The 17,120-nt window shown below is 40.4% G+C and overlaps 1 protein-coding gene across 1 annotated transcript in view; it reads left to right on the top strand.

The window, feature by feature from the left end:
• slit3 (slit homolog 3 (Drosophila)) overlaps positions 1 to 17,120 on the top strand; it is a 261,454-nt gene that overhangs the window by 141,996 nt on the left and 102,338 nt on the right. The window contains exon 6 of the mRNA XM_044364021.1: positions 10,601 to 10,672. Within this exon, the coding sequence (XP_044219956.1) occupies positions 10,601 to 10,672 (72 nt within the window). The remainder of the gene's footprint in view (positions 1 to 10,600; positions 10,673 to 17,120) is intronic.

Genomic DNA, 17,120 nt, shown 5'->3' with positions numbered 1-17,120 from the left:
GCGAGTGTCAGTTCCCATGGCTGTGCTCCAAACCTTTGAGTTCAGGTTGGCCTCTGATAATCTAATCCACTCTACCTTCTTACACAGGCCACAATCCAAACTAAACGCCACGCACCACCTTGCCTCTCTGACCTTAGACTCACTGAAGTATTTCACAACCATTTGAAGTTCAGTGCCAGAAAGTGAACTAATACAGAGCATCACATCTTAGTCCAAGTCAAGATGTTACACCAACTTAGACACTGTTTTCATTTCTTTAACCTGTTTTTATCAGGGGAAGGTTTGCTGAGCATGCAGGCTCTTTTTCAATATTTTCCCCTGCATTACATTCATACATTAACACACTTTTACACCTGAGACTTTGGTTTTGCACTTTACACTCCACTCCACTTTCCCACTCTAAACTATTGCACCCTTCACTTACCTTTTTAACACCAGACATGGTTCTTCACTTTCTGCCAAAGCTATAAAGTCATATCAATCAAAATTGACGGTAAAATTCTTTCTGCCCCCGTTAAAATGTTTTGCACTGAATTGCTTTGACCTACAAAGTGGATCATTTTACTTTTCTTGCCTTTTTTGCTTCCTCCTGAGAAAAACGACACAATAGGTCGTAATGTCAGTTGCCAGAAATGAGCTATAGTTACGTTCGAGTTACGCCATCAATGAGTTCAGAAGACGTCTATATAAGGTGACAAATTTCGGGTTGGGTGGTTGGTTAGATCCTAAGTTACAAAAAGAGGACTTAGTAGACCTTGCTGCAGTAGACTGCCATTCCAACCGCGAAGCAGTTTCCAACTGCGAGTCAGGACAGTTTTTTAAAAACTGTAACTATGATTGCTGTGGTGTTAATGTTGCCATGATGATTAAGGTTGCCTAACTTTGAGGAAGTAGTAAATTTAACCCGCACCACGTTTCAAGTTATCATTTTAACTTTAGCGTTGTCACACCATAAAACATAATTAGTTTCAAACAGTGATTTGGAAAGCACAGATAAATGATGTCCTGTCCGTTAATGCTGATTAGAAAATCTACCTATGGGTCGTTTTGGAGTGCATGGTCAAACAACCTTAATTTGAAGGACTTGGTGATAAAATCAGTCATTTCTTCCTCCATCCTTTTTGACGTCTTACAGCACCTGCTCTTCCTCTTCCCTATCCTCCTTTCCTCTCTTTAGTTTCTACACTGTCTTTACTCCTTTCCTCCCCCTCAAATCTCATCCCCTTCCCTTTCCTCCTCCCTCTATCTTTCTCTCCCTTCACCCTGCATCATATATTCATCATCATATATTCCAACAATCCAACAATTTTGCCATCCTTCAGTCTTCTTCCTTTCCCTCTTATATGTCCAGCTTTTTCTCTCTTTTCCTCCTGGCATTTCTCTTTTTTCTCTCTTTCCTCCCTGTTTTTTTAATTCTGCTCTCCATCCTATATTGTTCAATCTGTCCTCCATTCTTCCTTCTTCTTTACCATCCTTTTATTTCCCAGCTCCCTCCAACTAGCTGCTCCCTTAAATTCCCCTCTCTCCCGCTTTTTTCTCACAGTTTCCCTCTTTTTTTTCTTTTTCACCTCCCTCCATCCCTCAATTCTTCCCTCCATTAGACAAGGTGACTCCTGCAGTAAAAGGCTCCAGCCCTCCATTATACCACAGAGTAAAAAAACTTCATGACATTCTGTCCCTGGTGGACACAGCATTGATTTTCTCATATGTCTCTCTCTCTGTCTCACTTTGTTTCTCTCTCTCACTCTCACTTTCTCCTCTGTCTCTCTCACCGCCTCTTCCCTCTCTCTCTCTCTGTCTCTCACACTATCTATGTCTCTCTCTCTTTCTGTCTCACTCAGTCTGTTTCTCAGAGGATAGGCTCTCTATCTTTCTCTCTCAACTGCCCCTTTTCATGCTACCTAGTGGCTACTATAGCAATGTATGCAATTTATTGCACTTCTTTCACACACACACACACATATGCGCACACACACACACACACACACACACACATCCACACGGACCCCTTTGACCCTGCTATCAGATTGACTGCTTTGCTGAAACTGCCAAGAAGCTGGCAAATACGATTACTGTAGTCTTCTGCTAACCTAAGGAGACAGGTATATGCCATACATCTGTGTGTAGGTGTTTGTGTGTGTACGTGTGAGCTCCTCTATACATTGTGCTGACTATTGGTCCTGTCATCCCCCTAAACTCAAGCTGTCAGTCAAACTACAGATGATAAAGGTAAATGTGGAGTTAGAATGGATAGAAAGCATGTGCCAAAATTCCTGCAACACGCTTGCTCTTTTCTGGTTTTATCTATGTCACATTTTGGATGCTTATCTTATCGTATCTAATCTTATGTAATCATATTCTCAATAATCTAATCTTGTCTTGTAATGTCATGGCTTGTGTGGTAGTGTCTTGTCTTGCCTCGCCTTGCCACAAAAATCATCATGTTAACCACACCTGTGTACGTTTAAGCTTCCGACGCTTCTCCTGAGCTTATCACAAAGTCATGATGCAGCAGGGAAAAGTGTCCAGTCCCTTTTGAAAAACAAGATGCCATGGAATCACAGTTTTTTCCCCCATAATGTGTGTCATGTGCAAGCGCTGGTGGCAAGGTCCTTCTGCACACAGGGAGTTACAAATCGAAACATGAGCGAGAAATACAAAAGTAGCCTTGAGCGTCGAGCGAGCTCTCCATCACCAGAAAACCGACTTGCATCACTTCCACCCCCATAAGACAAAAAGAATACATTTCAGGCCATGGGGTAAACAGTTCACTGAATTTAAATGTTTTCTTAATATTTAAATCATCCTGATAGTCACTGCCCTTTTGGGCTTCCTATATTAAAAGTTGCCTAGAGCAGTCTCAAAATGATTGTGTTATTTTGAATAAGAATGGGAGGGCTGCATTTATTCATGCAGAGCTGATGACAGTCTGAACTAAGTCTTCAAATCTTATCAACAGAGCAATAATTTCCAAAATGACCCCCAGCACACTTACTAGACAGCCCGAATTTAACAATTGAGAGCATAATCTATACATTTTTTCATAGAGTGATTGAGTATTTCTAGAGAGAAGTTGACGCTTTTTAAATGGGAGTCAATTAGCAATGGCCGTCAATGGCGTTGCACTTTAAGATACTTCCGCATTGAATTCAGACTCAAGCTGTAGTAGTTTCCTCTTGAATTCAATTCAAAATTCATGTGTTGAAAATGACACATCTTTCCCTTCCCACCAGAGTTATAGTAAGAACCACCTGCATAAAATATAAACTGGCATTTTGAAATGTTAACTGTCATACATAAAGTTTACACAATCATACTCTGTGAGTGATAATTTACAACAACCTCTACTGGCCAGATGCAGTAAACCCCACCCACCTGAATGAATGAAGCATGATCCGCAAAATATTTGAAATCATAGAGAGAGAAATGGGTGCTACATCATAATGTGTAGGGATTCTATCAGACGACTATTTAAACATTTTTTTTCTTGAAAGCTATGCAACAATATTCAGTAGTTAGCTTCTGTTACACTCTCTGCTTACAGTGAAGAGAGGAAGAAAAGCAAAGATAAATGTGATCAACCACAGATATTGTATGTGTACAGTCGTAGTCACGCTTAAATCCTAACACATGTGAGTCACTCACACTGGGAGGCATATAGCTGTAGTTGGATTACAGAGAAGCATGGACGCATCAGATAAGGTACAGCTGTTTCATATGCCCTCACATTACACCTCAGTGCCCACACAGACATGCTTTTTATCTTCTGTAGCCATCACGTCCTCATATTGTACCTTGTTTTCCATCTGCCTGCCTTCTCTCTCTCTTACCCACTTTTTTTTGTGATAAAATTTAATTCATTTTTCCCACTGGGTCCACCCATGCTCAACATCTACACACTCCCAGTACCTTTAGGTGCTTTGGCAGAATGTGTTCAGAAAATGTAATGTGTAATTTCTCCAAACAATACAACTGTACAATAAAACCCACCCCGTGGCTTTACTTCTTTACCTTCCTCCTTCCTGTCATCCTCTCCTTTCTCTTCTCCCTCATAAAACGCCTCCACGCTTCACGCTTCCCTACCCACAATGCAGTGCAGGATGGCCGTTTGTTTGAATTATGACTACAGCGCCTTAGAGAGAGGTGAGAACATTGTGTCGGCTGCGTGCACATGCACACACACGAGTTTCTGACCTGCACTGTTGTGTGTCTCTGTCACTGCAGATGTTTGCCTTCAGTTATTTACCACAATTCCAACAACTGACAGCTAGAACCAGACATATATCTAGCAAGAGTGTGTGTGATATATACTATATAAATATACAAAAAAAGATTGATAATGGGCATCATTTTTAGGGCAGAACATCTTTAAATGAAGGTGACACCAGGAGGAATAAGGTGCACACACTTCACCATGTAATTTCTTGCCCCACCGGATGTACTTTGCCTTGCAACAATTTGCAAGGACTGTTGGGAAAGAATAATGAAGACATAACAGCCAGCTTCCACAAATATTTTACATAAATTCCCATCTATTCTTTGCTCTTTACTTACTTCCCTAAATGGCAGAATGTGGCTAATTCAATAAAGGTAGTAACCAACTGAGACAGGATAGAGTAAACATTAATAGCTCTGTAAAAATTGTCACATATTTAGCTAAACAGTTGTATTTTGCAAAATCACTATGATAGATATATTATTTGATGTAACAAATCTGTAAACTCACACTTTTGAAGGGTAGTAGTTAGTTTCAGCTACAGTAGAAAAAACACTTCTGTGTTCTCCAAAAGACCTTCAAAGTAGATTCTACAGTTTCGCAAAGTTTCCTTTACGGGACATGAACTTTACCATTAGACAAATGTTTCCATCTCTTTTCACCATTTATTTTCCTTGTTAACAGAGTTAAAAAAAAAAAACCCAAAAAATCCACTCACTTCAGACAAGTTTACATTCAGCTTTTCTAATTTGATACAGCACTATTTGCAAAAAAATACGGAGCTGGAAAGCCTCTTGATGTCCTTGACTGCATGTACCAATCTCAGTCTGGAACACAGTCAACAGAGGTGGACTTATAATTATGTGGAAAACATGACATGAGTTCCTGTAACCTTGAACATCACTAAAAGCAGACCCATCATTTGCAAGACAATACCTACCCTGTATTGTACAAATCCTCATTTACTGCATTACGGCTACATGCAGTGGCAGCCATTGCAGATGTCCATCCACCCTGCATTAATCAGACCCAGCCTTCTACTTTTTTTCATTTCTGTTTCGCTGCATGTCTCCTACCTTTCTTCCTTACTTCTGTAACTTCTTTGTATTTCCCCATTATTCACTCCCCTCTTCCTTTTCTTTGAATCATTTTACCATTTCTGCTGACTCCTCTCTTGCTCTGTCTTTTATCTGCCCACATTCTTATACCATTCTCTCCTTCCTTCTCTTAGTCTTTCCTCTCAACCCATTTAACCCAGTGACTTCTTTTAATCTGCTCATCTGCTCATTGCTCATCTTTCTTGGCATCTTTCTATCTAAACTTGCGCTCAGACTGGCAAGACAAGAGACATGATTGTTTCACTTGATAGACAAAAAGTGACAGAAAATGGTTGGGCTGGTGGGGAGATTTCAGTTATGTGACTTAGACAGGTGAGCAGACTCAAAATTTGTGTAAATAAGAATCAGAGATGAGAAGTTTTGGTCACCAAATGTTTTTCAGCTGTAATATTTCTTTTGAGTATAGCTCCTGTCAATCAGTCAGTTCCTTACAACAGTTAAAATGGAAGATGGAAGATTGTGCTCTTAGCAGAAGAAAAAATGTTCCACATCAGAAAGTCAAATTTATAAATATAGCCCATCAGCAAATCAGTTTTCCCACAAAACAAGAAGTCCCTGCAAGTGTGAGCACAAGGTAACTGTCATAAATGCAATGCACACTTTTCGCAGCATTACATTTGTTTTGTTGTAAGAAGCATGTTGGATTAGTTTCTATCTGCTGTGTTGATCAAATAAACCTGAAAGAGGCTTTCAATTATTTTGGAAAGTGGTTGTTTCTGTTGCCATTCACCACACAATGGCTACATTTTACCAAAACATACAAAGTGATCAATTGATGTCTTGTAGTAATAAAATGAGCCATAACACAGCACTATTTATTCAATGTGTTCCCAGCGTGTTTCCATCACTATTCATTGTGTAATTTATTTATCAACAAAAATGTTCTGCTTCAGGAAAATGAGAAACATTCTTTGTAATTTCCAGCTGAACATTTGATGAAGCATTATTTGTTGAGCATTGGATGGAAACACAGCTAGTGTATTCTCCTTTCCTTCCTCTGTCCTTTCATTAATTACTCAGTCAGTAGTGGTTGCTCACTGATGGATTCATAGAACAGCAGGGCTGCTGTGTGTGTGTGTGTGTGTATGTGTGTGTGTGTGTGTATCTCCCCATAGCTCCAGATGGTAGCAGAGGGAAGGATTGAATCAGTCTGGTCTGCCAATAGGCCTTATGATAGACATGATTAAACACACTAACTAATTATATGGAAGGAAATTAAATTTTGGACCCCCGTTCTATCCCCCGTAACAAACATCTGTAATCTGAACACATAAAAACACACGCACACACGCAAGGACTTTGAATGCAACACAATGGCAGGCATATAGAGAACACACATGCACACAGACGCACAAAGTACACTCTCATCCCAGATTGATACCAATCATGTCACTGCTAATCAGGGTGCTTGGTGAACAAAGCTGTCGGAGAAATCCAATCATATCACAGATGATGGAATCGTTTACTGTGGATGAGGGTGGAAGATGAAGTACATGGCCGCCAATATGAATCCACCGGTTATTTTCAAATCTGGAAAAATTACAGATGTGTTATGTTTCTGAAGAATGGTGATAATATGTTATAGAAATAAAAAAATAAAAACACAATCCTGTAAAATTACAGGTGAATTTCGAGTCGCTGAGGTGACATTAAAATCATGTGAATGGAGGTGTGCAGGGTTTAAAATCTAGTTTTAGTCTCTTTTTTGCATAGACTTCTTCAAGGCTGAAATAATTAGCTGATCAGGGTTATCAAAATATCATGGTCATGGTATAAAAAACAATGTTGATTGCTGGTAGATGACAGGATGTGAACCACAGTCTCCATTTTCAAAGACACATACACCCAATAAGTCACCCTGACTTCTTCCCTAAGTGATTTTGGGGTACTGTAACAACATCCCACTCTTTACACTTTTGACACTTTGAGAGGATAGTCACTGTGCTCAATGCCATAAGAGATCACATGTCAGGATTGCGTAAACATCCTTTTAACTATTGAACTGACGTTGTCGTTCTGTAGGGAGGACACTCTCACAGCTGTCTTACCGGATGAATGAATTGGCAAAGACTTTAACAGACCTTTGTTCTCTAGAGTGACACAACTCTATCCATATGCTTAATATTCTGTGTTACAAAAAAAGAGCAGTACCAAAAATAGAATGGCCTTATAAACTACAGTCAACTTTGGCAGAGCCATGCATCCCCATATGGCTGATCAGACTGTGTGTGCCAGTTTGCATTCAAAAAAACGAAGAACAAACATGCCTTTTAATTACCTAAAACACAAACATGGCACAGCCATATGTTTGTATGATCCCCAGACTCACTATATTTAAGAGTCCAGTCATTAAACAGATGCTCACACTCACAGCTCACTTTCCAACAAGTATGCAAAAAGGGGGAAAAAAAAAATCTTTGACTCAAAACATGGCTTTAAACAAGAGCACACACGCCTATCAGTCTATTCTTTTATTATGTTATATAACAGAATACTTGTTTAGTGCTCCACATTAATGATCTTACAGATCTTTACAAATCATGCTCAATTAATCAAGCACGCATGACAAGGCGGTAAACAACTTATCTAAATCACCTCTAAAATATAATTGCATTGCATCAAAGCAGATCAAAACATCTCATTAGTCTCTGGAAGTCTTTGGAGGGCCGAAAATAATTATGTTGCGAGCCAAACCTGGCCTGTGGGCACAGAGTTGTTTGGTATTTACTGTCTTGAGTCCAAACTGAATTCGTGCCAACTGTTAACCACCAGCAGCTGGTCAATATCAGGTAGGAATACATGAAAAATGTATTTTGCTGTACTGCGCAGTGAATTACTTTTTATGACCCTGTTGTGCACGTCACAGCTGCCTCCAACACACAAAACATTTGAAAAAGACGAGAATAAATAGATAAAACAAAGACGATTGCGGTGGTTTTGTATGGTAGTGTTTCCTGGTTTTATCTGTGTGTGACTTTATGCTGTTTGGCTCGCGAGCTCCTGCAGTAGTGTTAGTCAAAGAAGAAAAAAAGATTTTTGCAGAAGTTCAAATAAGATAAGACAATTAAGCTTAAGGCAAACGCTAACTTTAAATGTTTGTTTTTCACATTTATTTTGTCACCACAATAGCGCCTTACTTTGACCGGCTGCTTCCTGGAATGCAGCTACATACAGTATTGAGGTGCACTTGGTGTATTTTAGTAAATACACTTTTCAAATTCCCCTTGCACCCTCACACTAACATGCACATATAAAAAAAAAAAAACGTACCAAAAAATGCATTACTCCCAAAGCCTTGATGTGATTTTTGTTGCCCTACAGAGAAAAACTCAGCTCCTGTTTTGGAAACCACCATCCTCAGGGTTAAAAGCTCACATGACTGATATAACAGGTGCTGCAGTGCCGAGAAAACACAGAGGCTATGTAGAGAAGAAGAAAAGGAGATTTAAAGGGTTGATAAAAGAAAACAGGGTGAAGAAATGGATTAGTGATGGATAGATGGAGTGTGAGAAGAGAAAAGGTGAAGGGGATTCAGGGATGAGAGAAGACGAGAGGGCACTAGAGGGAGAAAAAAATGGATTATGAATGGAGAGTGGGAGACAACAGAAGACGGATGCTTGGAAACAAGGGGGAGAAAAAAGAAGAGGGGAGGATAGAAGTCAAAGAAAAAAAGGATTAGGGATGGATGAGATGGGGAAGGGGACAAGGAGGAGAAGGTTAAGGTGGAGTGATATGCTTTTATCTTCTAGTGTCTGGAGAGCAGACAGTAACTAGCCACGCTGTGTGTGCGTGTATGTGTGTGTGTGTATATGTTTGTGTGTCTGTGTGTTTGTGTGTGTGTGTGTGTCCACGAGGGCATTTTTGTTTGTTGATTGTTATGATTTCATGTCCTCCTCTAACTGTGTTTCTCTAGGTGTGTGTGTGTGTGTGTCTTGTGTTTGGTTTCTTCTTTTCTGTCATATATCTTTGTGTGTGTGTGTGTGTGTGTGTCCACCTGTCTGCCCGAGTGTCTGTGTAACAGGCTAAATGCCACTCATCCTTCCCGGGTAAGTTAAAAAAAAAGAAGAAAGAGAAAAAACAAGGAGATACTTCTAAATGTCTGCCCTTTGTATCTCTCCATCTGCAATCCATCCATCTGCCCCTCCGCAGAAGAAGAAGAAGAGAAAGGGGAGGAGAGAGAGAGGAATGGATGGATGGGAAGGAGGGAGGGAGGGAGGAGTGGAGGTTTTCAGGGTTGTTGGGTTCATGGATGGAGGGATGGAGGGATGGATGGCGGTGGGGAAGGGGGTTGAATACCTAGAGCCGAGCAAATTAAAGTAAAAGCAAAGGATGGATGACGGTGGGGCACAGGGTGCATCTGGGAGTCCGGCGAACGAGGCGTCAAACAAGTCGGGGAGGAGGAGGGAGGGTGAGAGAGGAAGAGTAGGGAGGGTGAGAGAGGGAGAGGAAGGAAGGAAGAAGAACGGGAAAGAGAGGCAGAGTCGTGACTGTAGGTTGATTTACGGAGGCTTTCCTTTTAATGAAATTGTTTCAGTGACAGAGCCGGTAAAAGGCCCTTAATGGATTGGCTGGCCTAATGTAATGAAATTACTCCCTCTTTCACTACAGAGAGAAGAAAAAAAAAAGAATAAAAGAGGACATGGGGAGGAGGATAGGAAAGGAGGGGTGGGAGAGGAGAAAATGCAATTAATATTTACAGAACAGACAAGCAGGGTGGGCTTTAGTAGCTACGGCTTGCTCGCTCTCTTCTTCACTGTGTCTACCTCTCTCGTCTCTCTCTCTCCTGGTGGCCAGTGTGCGCTGGGCGTGCGGCAAGGGAGGGAGGTGATAGGCTGACGCCAGGCAGGCCACTTCAGCGCACCGGTCTCCTCACTCGCGTTCTCTTTTTCCTCTCCTCCTCTCCTCAGGGCTGGCCATATCAGCACTGAGGTGAGAGACTTAACCTTAGCTGTTGTGCTATCGTCTGGACTGGGCATCCCTAGAGTGTGAGTGTGGTGTACGGGAGTGTGTGTGGGAGAGAGAGTTAGCACCGGTGTCTCCTACCTGCTACTTTAAGCCCACCACTGGGGTATCACCTCACACACACCCCCATATGCACACATCCTCATTCACGCAACCAGTCTTTTTGTTAGTCCCTCCCACAGCGAAGCGGACCTTGCAGACTTGCGCTTGACTCTCTCCCATCTCTCTCTCATCTGTGTGTGTATGTGTGTGTGTGTGTGTGTGTATTTGTCTGCGTGTGTGTGTGTTTGTATGCGTGGTGCAGGCAACTGGACAGCAACCACATCAGCTGCATCGAAGATGGAGCTTTCCGAGCGCTGCGCGATCTGGAGATTCTGTAAGTAGAGAAAAACCCCGGTCCTCTCACTCTGGCTCCTTCTCTCTCCTCCTCCTCCTCCTCTACCTCCTCTCATCCCCTCTTTGCCTCTCTCCCCCTGTTCCTGTGTTGTCTGAGAAGCAGGCATCTGTCCTGCACTCTCCTCCTCTCGCTATCAGCTTTGTTTGGTCTTATTCTGTTTGTTTGTGCTTTCATGTTTCTTTTTTCTTTTCATGTAAAAAATTTCCTCTCCTCTCCTTTCCTTTCCTCTCCTCTCCTTTTCTCTCCTCACCTTTTCTCTCCTCTCCTTTCTCCTTCTCGCATGCCATCCGTCATTCTTTCTCCTTCATTTACTTTCCCATCTAATTTTTTATCTTCCTCGTGATAAGCATCTGATGTGTGTCCTGAATATAAGAAAAGCTTTAACTTTAAGATGGTTTTGTAAAGAAAATGTAGTTCCCCTGTGTGTTCCGATGTGTGAATTATCTGTAGCAATATCCTTGTGTAAGTCTGTGAGCGCTGAGGTGCATGTCTAAATACTTTTGCACATTGCTTGTAAGGATGAAGCCTAGAGTACCTGTTAATTCAGCAGCAAATGGTTCGTCCTTGACATACAATAGACCGATACACACATACACACACGCAAACAGTGTGTCTGCCACCTGCTGTGGTTTGTGCTTTTCCTGCATTATGTGCGTTAGTGCATGTGGGTGATTCCCTCTGCATATGGGAATATGTTAATGGTCTTGCGTGTTTGCTTCCAGCTGTGTTTGTGATTGAGTGTGTGTGTGTGTGTGTCTGTGTGTGTGTGTGTGAGTGTACACAAGTTTGTGCATCTTATCTGTCCACATTTTTAGAGCTGCTCATTTATCACTATGCTCAGAGGGGTGACTGGCAACTGTGCAGTGCCAGGTTGTGTTGGGGAACAGTGTCGACTCTCTCCACACTTAGTGTGTATGCGCACAAATGTGTCCTTAGCTGCGTTTGCTCTATTGCAACAACTGAACTATTTTGTGCTAAAATATATGAAGGTTATAGGGTCAAGTCATAATTTTGTGAAAAACATAGCTGGAAAAAGGTTAACATGATCTTTTTTTTTTCTTTGTGGTTGGCACAAGCATTGGTTTATTTGTCTGCAGGGTTGTTGGCAATGCACCCATATTCTGCTATATGATGCTGAGAGGTGAAAAGGTTAGTGGTATTAATACTGAGTGTGTTTATCAGAGGGCAAAACTCTATAGCAAATAAGGCAGAGACAAAGAGAAAGAGGGAGAACATAGACAAAGAAAGACACAGCCAGAATAGAGGGTGAGAAGCAAAGGCAGCAGAGGAAAGGACAGGGTGACAGGGAAAAAAATGAAAGCAGAAGAAGAGGAGAAGGCTGACAGCACTGTCCCAAAGTCGTCTGTCTGTCCCAGTAGTGAATGGCTGGTTGATCATTACCAGTGGATATGGTTGAGGTCCTTAGAAAGACACCAAGAAGAACAAATATTGATAGCAGCGCCCTAAAGTTTCTGTAGCTTTGTAACATTTTGATGATTCTTCTGGTTTTAAACACATTCTGACAATAATCAGATTTATTTTCTTCAGTTAAGCAGCACAAATGAAGAACAGAACTCTAATTGGTTGCTTATGGAGGAAATGTCTCATTATCACATAAAGATCTACTTACCAAGCAACATTGTGGGAGACAGACCATTAAAACCAGTGACCATTATGTGAAATGCACAAAATTTGTAGTCAGGATATGATACAAACCAGAGCTGCAGTTAATGAAAAATCTTTGTTAATGCCAAACTCTGTACATGTGTTCTTTTACCAATTTCCTATGTAATGGAAACAAAATACTTTATAGAAAAAATGAACTCCACTTTGTATTATAAATGATAATGTATAATCATGTGCAGTTTCTTGAAATATTTCTTGTTTGACAGTATGATGGGATCATGATTAAGGTTAAAAAACATTTTATTATATAGACCCTGGGTATTTGTAAGGTACAAGCGCAATGAGATTCCCAACAGTATCAGACCCATCTTCATGAGTATCCTGCTGTTGTGGTGTGATTGTTCTCGGTGCAGCCTGGTGCTGCCTAATGTGTTCACATGAATGATTAAAGAGAGCAGAGGATACAGTGGAAATGGTTCAATACATGGCAGCTTACACTGTGAACCACATACAGTCCAAATAAAACACTCTCACAGCTCATATGAGTGATCAAATAGATTCACAAGTTTGTTTTTTACACTGTTTTGCATCATATCAGCTTGGATTTACTTGAAATGCTGCAAGAAATCGTTTCATTTTCACCTTTCTTTTGTTCTGATTCTTTTATTGCTACCCTTTATTTCCTTTTAGCAAAGTTAGCTTTTTTTGACTGCCCTGCCTCACTTTTTGCTTAGCGCACAATGGAAGTGATAGGGGGCAGATAGAGGGGGATCGGCAGCGTGAGATACAACATATTAGCAATTCATAAGACTCTGACAGCTGAGTGCTCGGCAGGATTTACAATTCACTGTAAATACGCAGCCGTTCCCATTCACAGCAGACAGCATGACAGCACACAGTATATTCACTGAATGTGACGTTTTAATAAAGGCAGGTGTGTGTGTCTGTTTGTGTGTGTGTGTGTTTGTGTTATGTGTGTTTGTGCATATGTGCAAAGGGCATGAATGACAGTAAGCAATTCTGCCACTGGACTGATCTTCATTTCAAGAGTCTTAACACCCGCATATACACTCACACAGATGTATGCGTATTCACACATATGCCTACACACAGACATGCACACACACACAGACAAACACACACACACAAACACAGACGCAACCCCATCTGTTCAGTTCTTGGGGTTGATTTCGTGACCGTAGTACATAATGGGATGATAGAGATAACAGTGATTGGAGGTCATGTGACTGCACCATCAGGTAAGTGTGTGTGTGTGTGTGTGTGTGTGTGCGAGCACCTGGGTACACAACTGTGAAAGTGTGTGCGTGTGAGTGTGCTCTTGCAATTCTATCATTATGAGGACAATTTTGTGTTTCAGACCTTTATAGTGAGGACATTTTTGGAAAGTGAGGGCATTTTGGCTGGTTGTCATGTCAAAAGACTTGGTTTTAGGGTTAAGGTTTAGCTTTAGATAACAGTTTTTTACAATTGCTTAAGCATGATTTTGAAAACAGGGCTCATTATGTCAAAACACTACACACAATTCACACAACCACACACACACAAGTAGCAGAACAGCTCAGCTCTTCTGCAAAATGAAAGGCTTCATTCAAAACTATACAATAATATGTAATAAGCTAATTTTGTCACTGTATGGCACATTCATGGTTCATATAATCTTATTCTGTTTGAACCAGTTACACACTGCTGTGATCAATTGAAAACATGTTTAACATCTCCTTTTCTAATGTTATAGTCTGGGTAAGATATTGTTAGAGTAAAGTACGTGAATATATTGACCAAACACAACACGCAAGACCAGTACTGCACACTGATAAAAATATTTTTTTCTTTCCGCATTGTAAAATCAGTCAATACATCCATGCATTCCCAATGGTTGCATTTCGCACTGAAAGTCAGAACAAAATATATTCTAAATAAAATTAGGTATATAAACACAGCAAAAACATTTGTGGAGACAAAAAAGAAAGCATGAATTAAAAAAAACCCTAAGCATCATCTCTTCACCTAGCTCGATCTGACCGTAGCATATTGTGCACATCCTCTCTTTCAAGACAGCGAGGGAAGAATATTCTTGAATGGCGAATCCATTCTTGCACAGATCCTGCATCAATGTGGTCGCTGGCCTCCTTCATGGCTTGAATGAGAGGGATCCTGACTTACAGCTGGAGATTGTAAACCTTCCACTGCCCTGCTGAAAAAAACTCCTCAATGGGGTTAAGGAAGGGAGAATATGGTGGGAGGTATTGGAGTGAAAATTGTGGATGTTGATGAAACCAGTTTTGGACCAGAGCAGATTGGTGTCCCAGATGACAATGTATCTCATCTGCTCTGCATCCATTTGGTCTTCCGCTGTGATGATGTTTTGTAGTCTGTATGTGAGTATGTGGGCCGCTTTGTAAGGATCTAAGTTGGCATGGTAGTAGAAGACCTCAGTCTACATGATTGCAGCGCACATTGTGATTTTACCACCACGTTGGCCCGGGACATTCAAAATAGCTCTGTGGCCAATGAGGTTTTACTTTACTTTCTCAGAATTTCTTTCAAATGGCACTTGGTAGAGTTGTTTCATCTGTATGTGATGTTTTTTAAGGATTCGCACCAGTGTCAACAGAGAGACCTGATGGACGTTATTGAAAACTGTGTGGTCATTGAGGATGTTTGCTTGAATTTCTCTGAGATGTATCGCATAGTTAGCCAAAACCATATTTAGGATAGCTTTCTATCGTTCCTCTGAGAATATGGGGCCCCTTCCTCCTTGACGTTTGTGACCCTCAATCCCATGTTGACCAATCAAAATACATGTAAGATGTAATAGGACAGCGTACAACATGGCATGCAGTGAATGGGTACCAAAAAGCATTGATGTAGTGAATATAGCAGGCTACATTGTACTGATTTTACTATAGACAGTAGAGAAAAGTTGTTTTTCACTTGACGAAATGTCCAAATAACTGCAACAATATATCAGCTGAGGTTAGGCTGAACTCTCTGTCCAGCCTCTCTCAATGTCAACCCATGGTTTACAACATGGTTGATCAATGTTAACCTCCTCCAGGTCTACCTCTCATCCTTGCTCCCCCTCTTCCTCTTCATCTTATTGCAATGTTGCCTTCCATTTTTGTTGAAGACAGGTACACTTACCTCTTGCCTTTTAATAATGCTAACGCCTGATTGGTGAGTTTACCGTGTTTGATCAATTAGTTCATAGGTGTGGTATTTTGAAAGGCAAAGAAGTGACATCATGTTAGATTTCTGTGTCTAATGTAGAGAAGTGTTTTTAGTGTTTTGCAAAAAGTGTGAGGCTGAGAATGTGCTAATAGTTGTGCAGGTCTGGGCTGAGGTTTTACTCCTTGAGTGTCAGGTTTCACTAACTGTGTTTTATTTTTAATTTTAGTGTGTAAGCAATCGTAAAAAACTGCAAGGATGGTGTAATGTATAAAATATGAGTCGATTAATCGATTAGTCAGTCAACGGTTAAGTTACTTATTGAGCAATAATGGGAAACATTTGCTGGTTATTGCTTCTTAGACAATTAATGAATTAATTGAAAGAATAATCAACATAAATCAATAATAAAAAACAATTTGATGTCCTAGTTTAGGTAACATTGGGTCCAACATTGATCCAAAATATAGTAAGTCCAAGTATAGAAGTCCAAATGTGTGTGTGTGTGTGTATGTGTGTGACTTTTCGGTATTTCAGTGACTGTTTGCAATCATGAGATAGAAAATGCAGGAATATAAGTGACCGTATAAGCTTGCAGGCAAATGGGTGCATGCATGTTGTGGGTGCATGTGTTTCAGCCATCCGTGTGTGTATGCGTCATGCTAATTGAAAGAAGCACTGTGCTGTGTGTGTGCCACTAACGAATCTCCACATTAATTAATCTAGTCATTTTTAATTAGCCGCTGTTTCTTGGTAGACTAGGCTTTATCTGAGCTGCTTAATATGTTTCACAGGAGTCAGTGGTAACAAGTCAGAGCTGAATATTGGGGCATCGGGCTCATTTTGAAAATGTTAAATGGATTTTAGTTTGTTAGTTTCATTAATCTTGTTATAATTGTTTTCTGGAAAAAGAGGGAAGTGATGAGAGGTTTTTTTTATTTAATAAGACAACATGTTAAAATTAGAGACAATGAAAAGAATTGGATTTATAAAATATTTGACACATGAAAAATTCACTAAATTTGCCAATGCAGCTTAGAGTAAAACATTAATCTTTGTTGGACATCTTGATAGCCATTTATTAGGAATGAATAGTACAAAATAGGAATGCATCTTTAATGTATTGTATTCCTAATTTTTTGGTACTTTGTTATTAACATTTAGTTCCATACATTTTTTACTGCCTATTTTCCCTTTTTTGTCATGAGTATATAATATTCTGTAGCACCTTTGAGATGCAGAGAGTGTTTACATGTATGTACACATTTTAAAGCATCACTATGCAACCTGTAAAATAAAATATACACAGGTTAAAACTGAAGTACAACAGCTGAGTCTTCTCGATGAGTTATAGGTGCAGATCCAAGAGCTAATTTCTGTTTTATAAGCCATGAACAGTTTACATGGAGTTTGGAGTAAACCTGTTTGAGTTCCTGTTAACCTTTATGCCTCACTTTCACAGAAGAGTTTTGCTTCCCAAAGAAAGAAGAAAGCCGGATATGACTAAAGACACTTTTACATTCACCCTTCCCTTTGATATCCGCTCCCTTTACTCATATGTCCTTAGATAGTCTCTTTCTCTCTTGCTTCCTCCTCTCTCTACTGTCTCTTT

The sequence above is a fragment of the Thunnus albacares genome, chromosome 10 (assembly GCF_914725855.1).
Source record: "Thunnus albacares chromosome 10, fThuAlb1.1, whole genome shotgun sequence".
Classification (NCBI taxonomy): Eukaryota; Metazoa; Chordata; class Actinopteri; order Scombriformes; family Scombridae; genus Thunnus; species Thunnus albacares.
The sequence above is the reverse complement of the archived record's forward strand: the minus strand, read 5'-3'. Positions and strand labels throughout refer to the sequence as shown.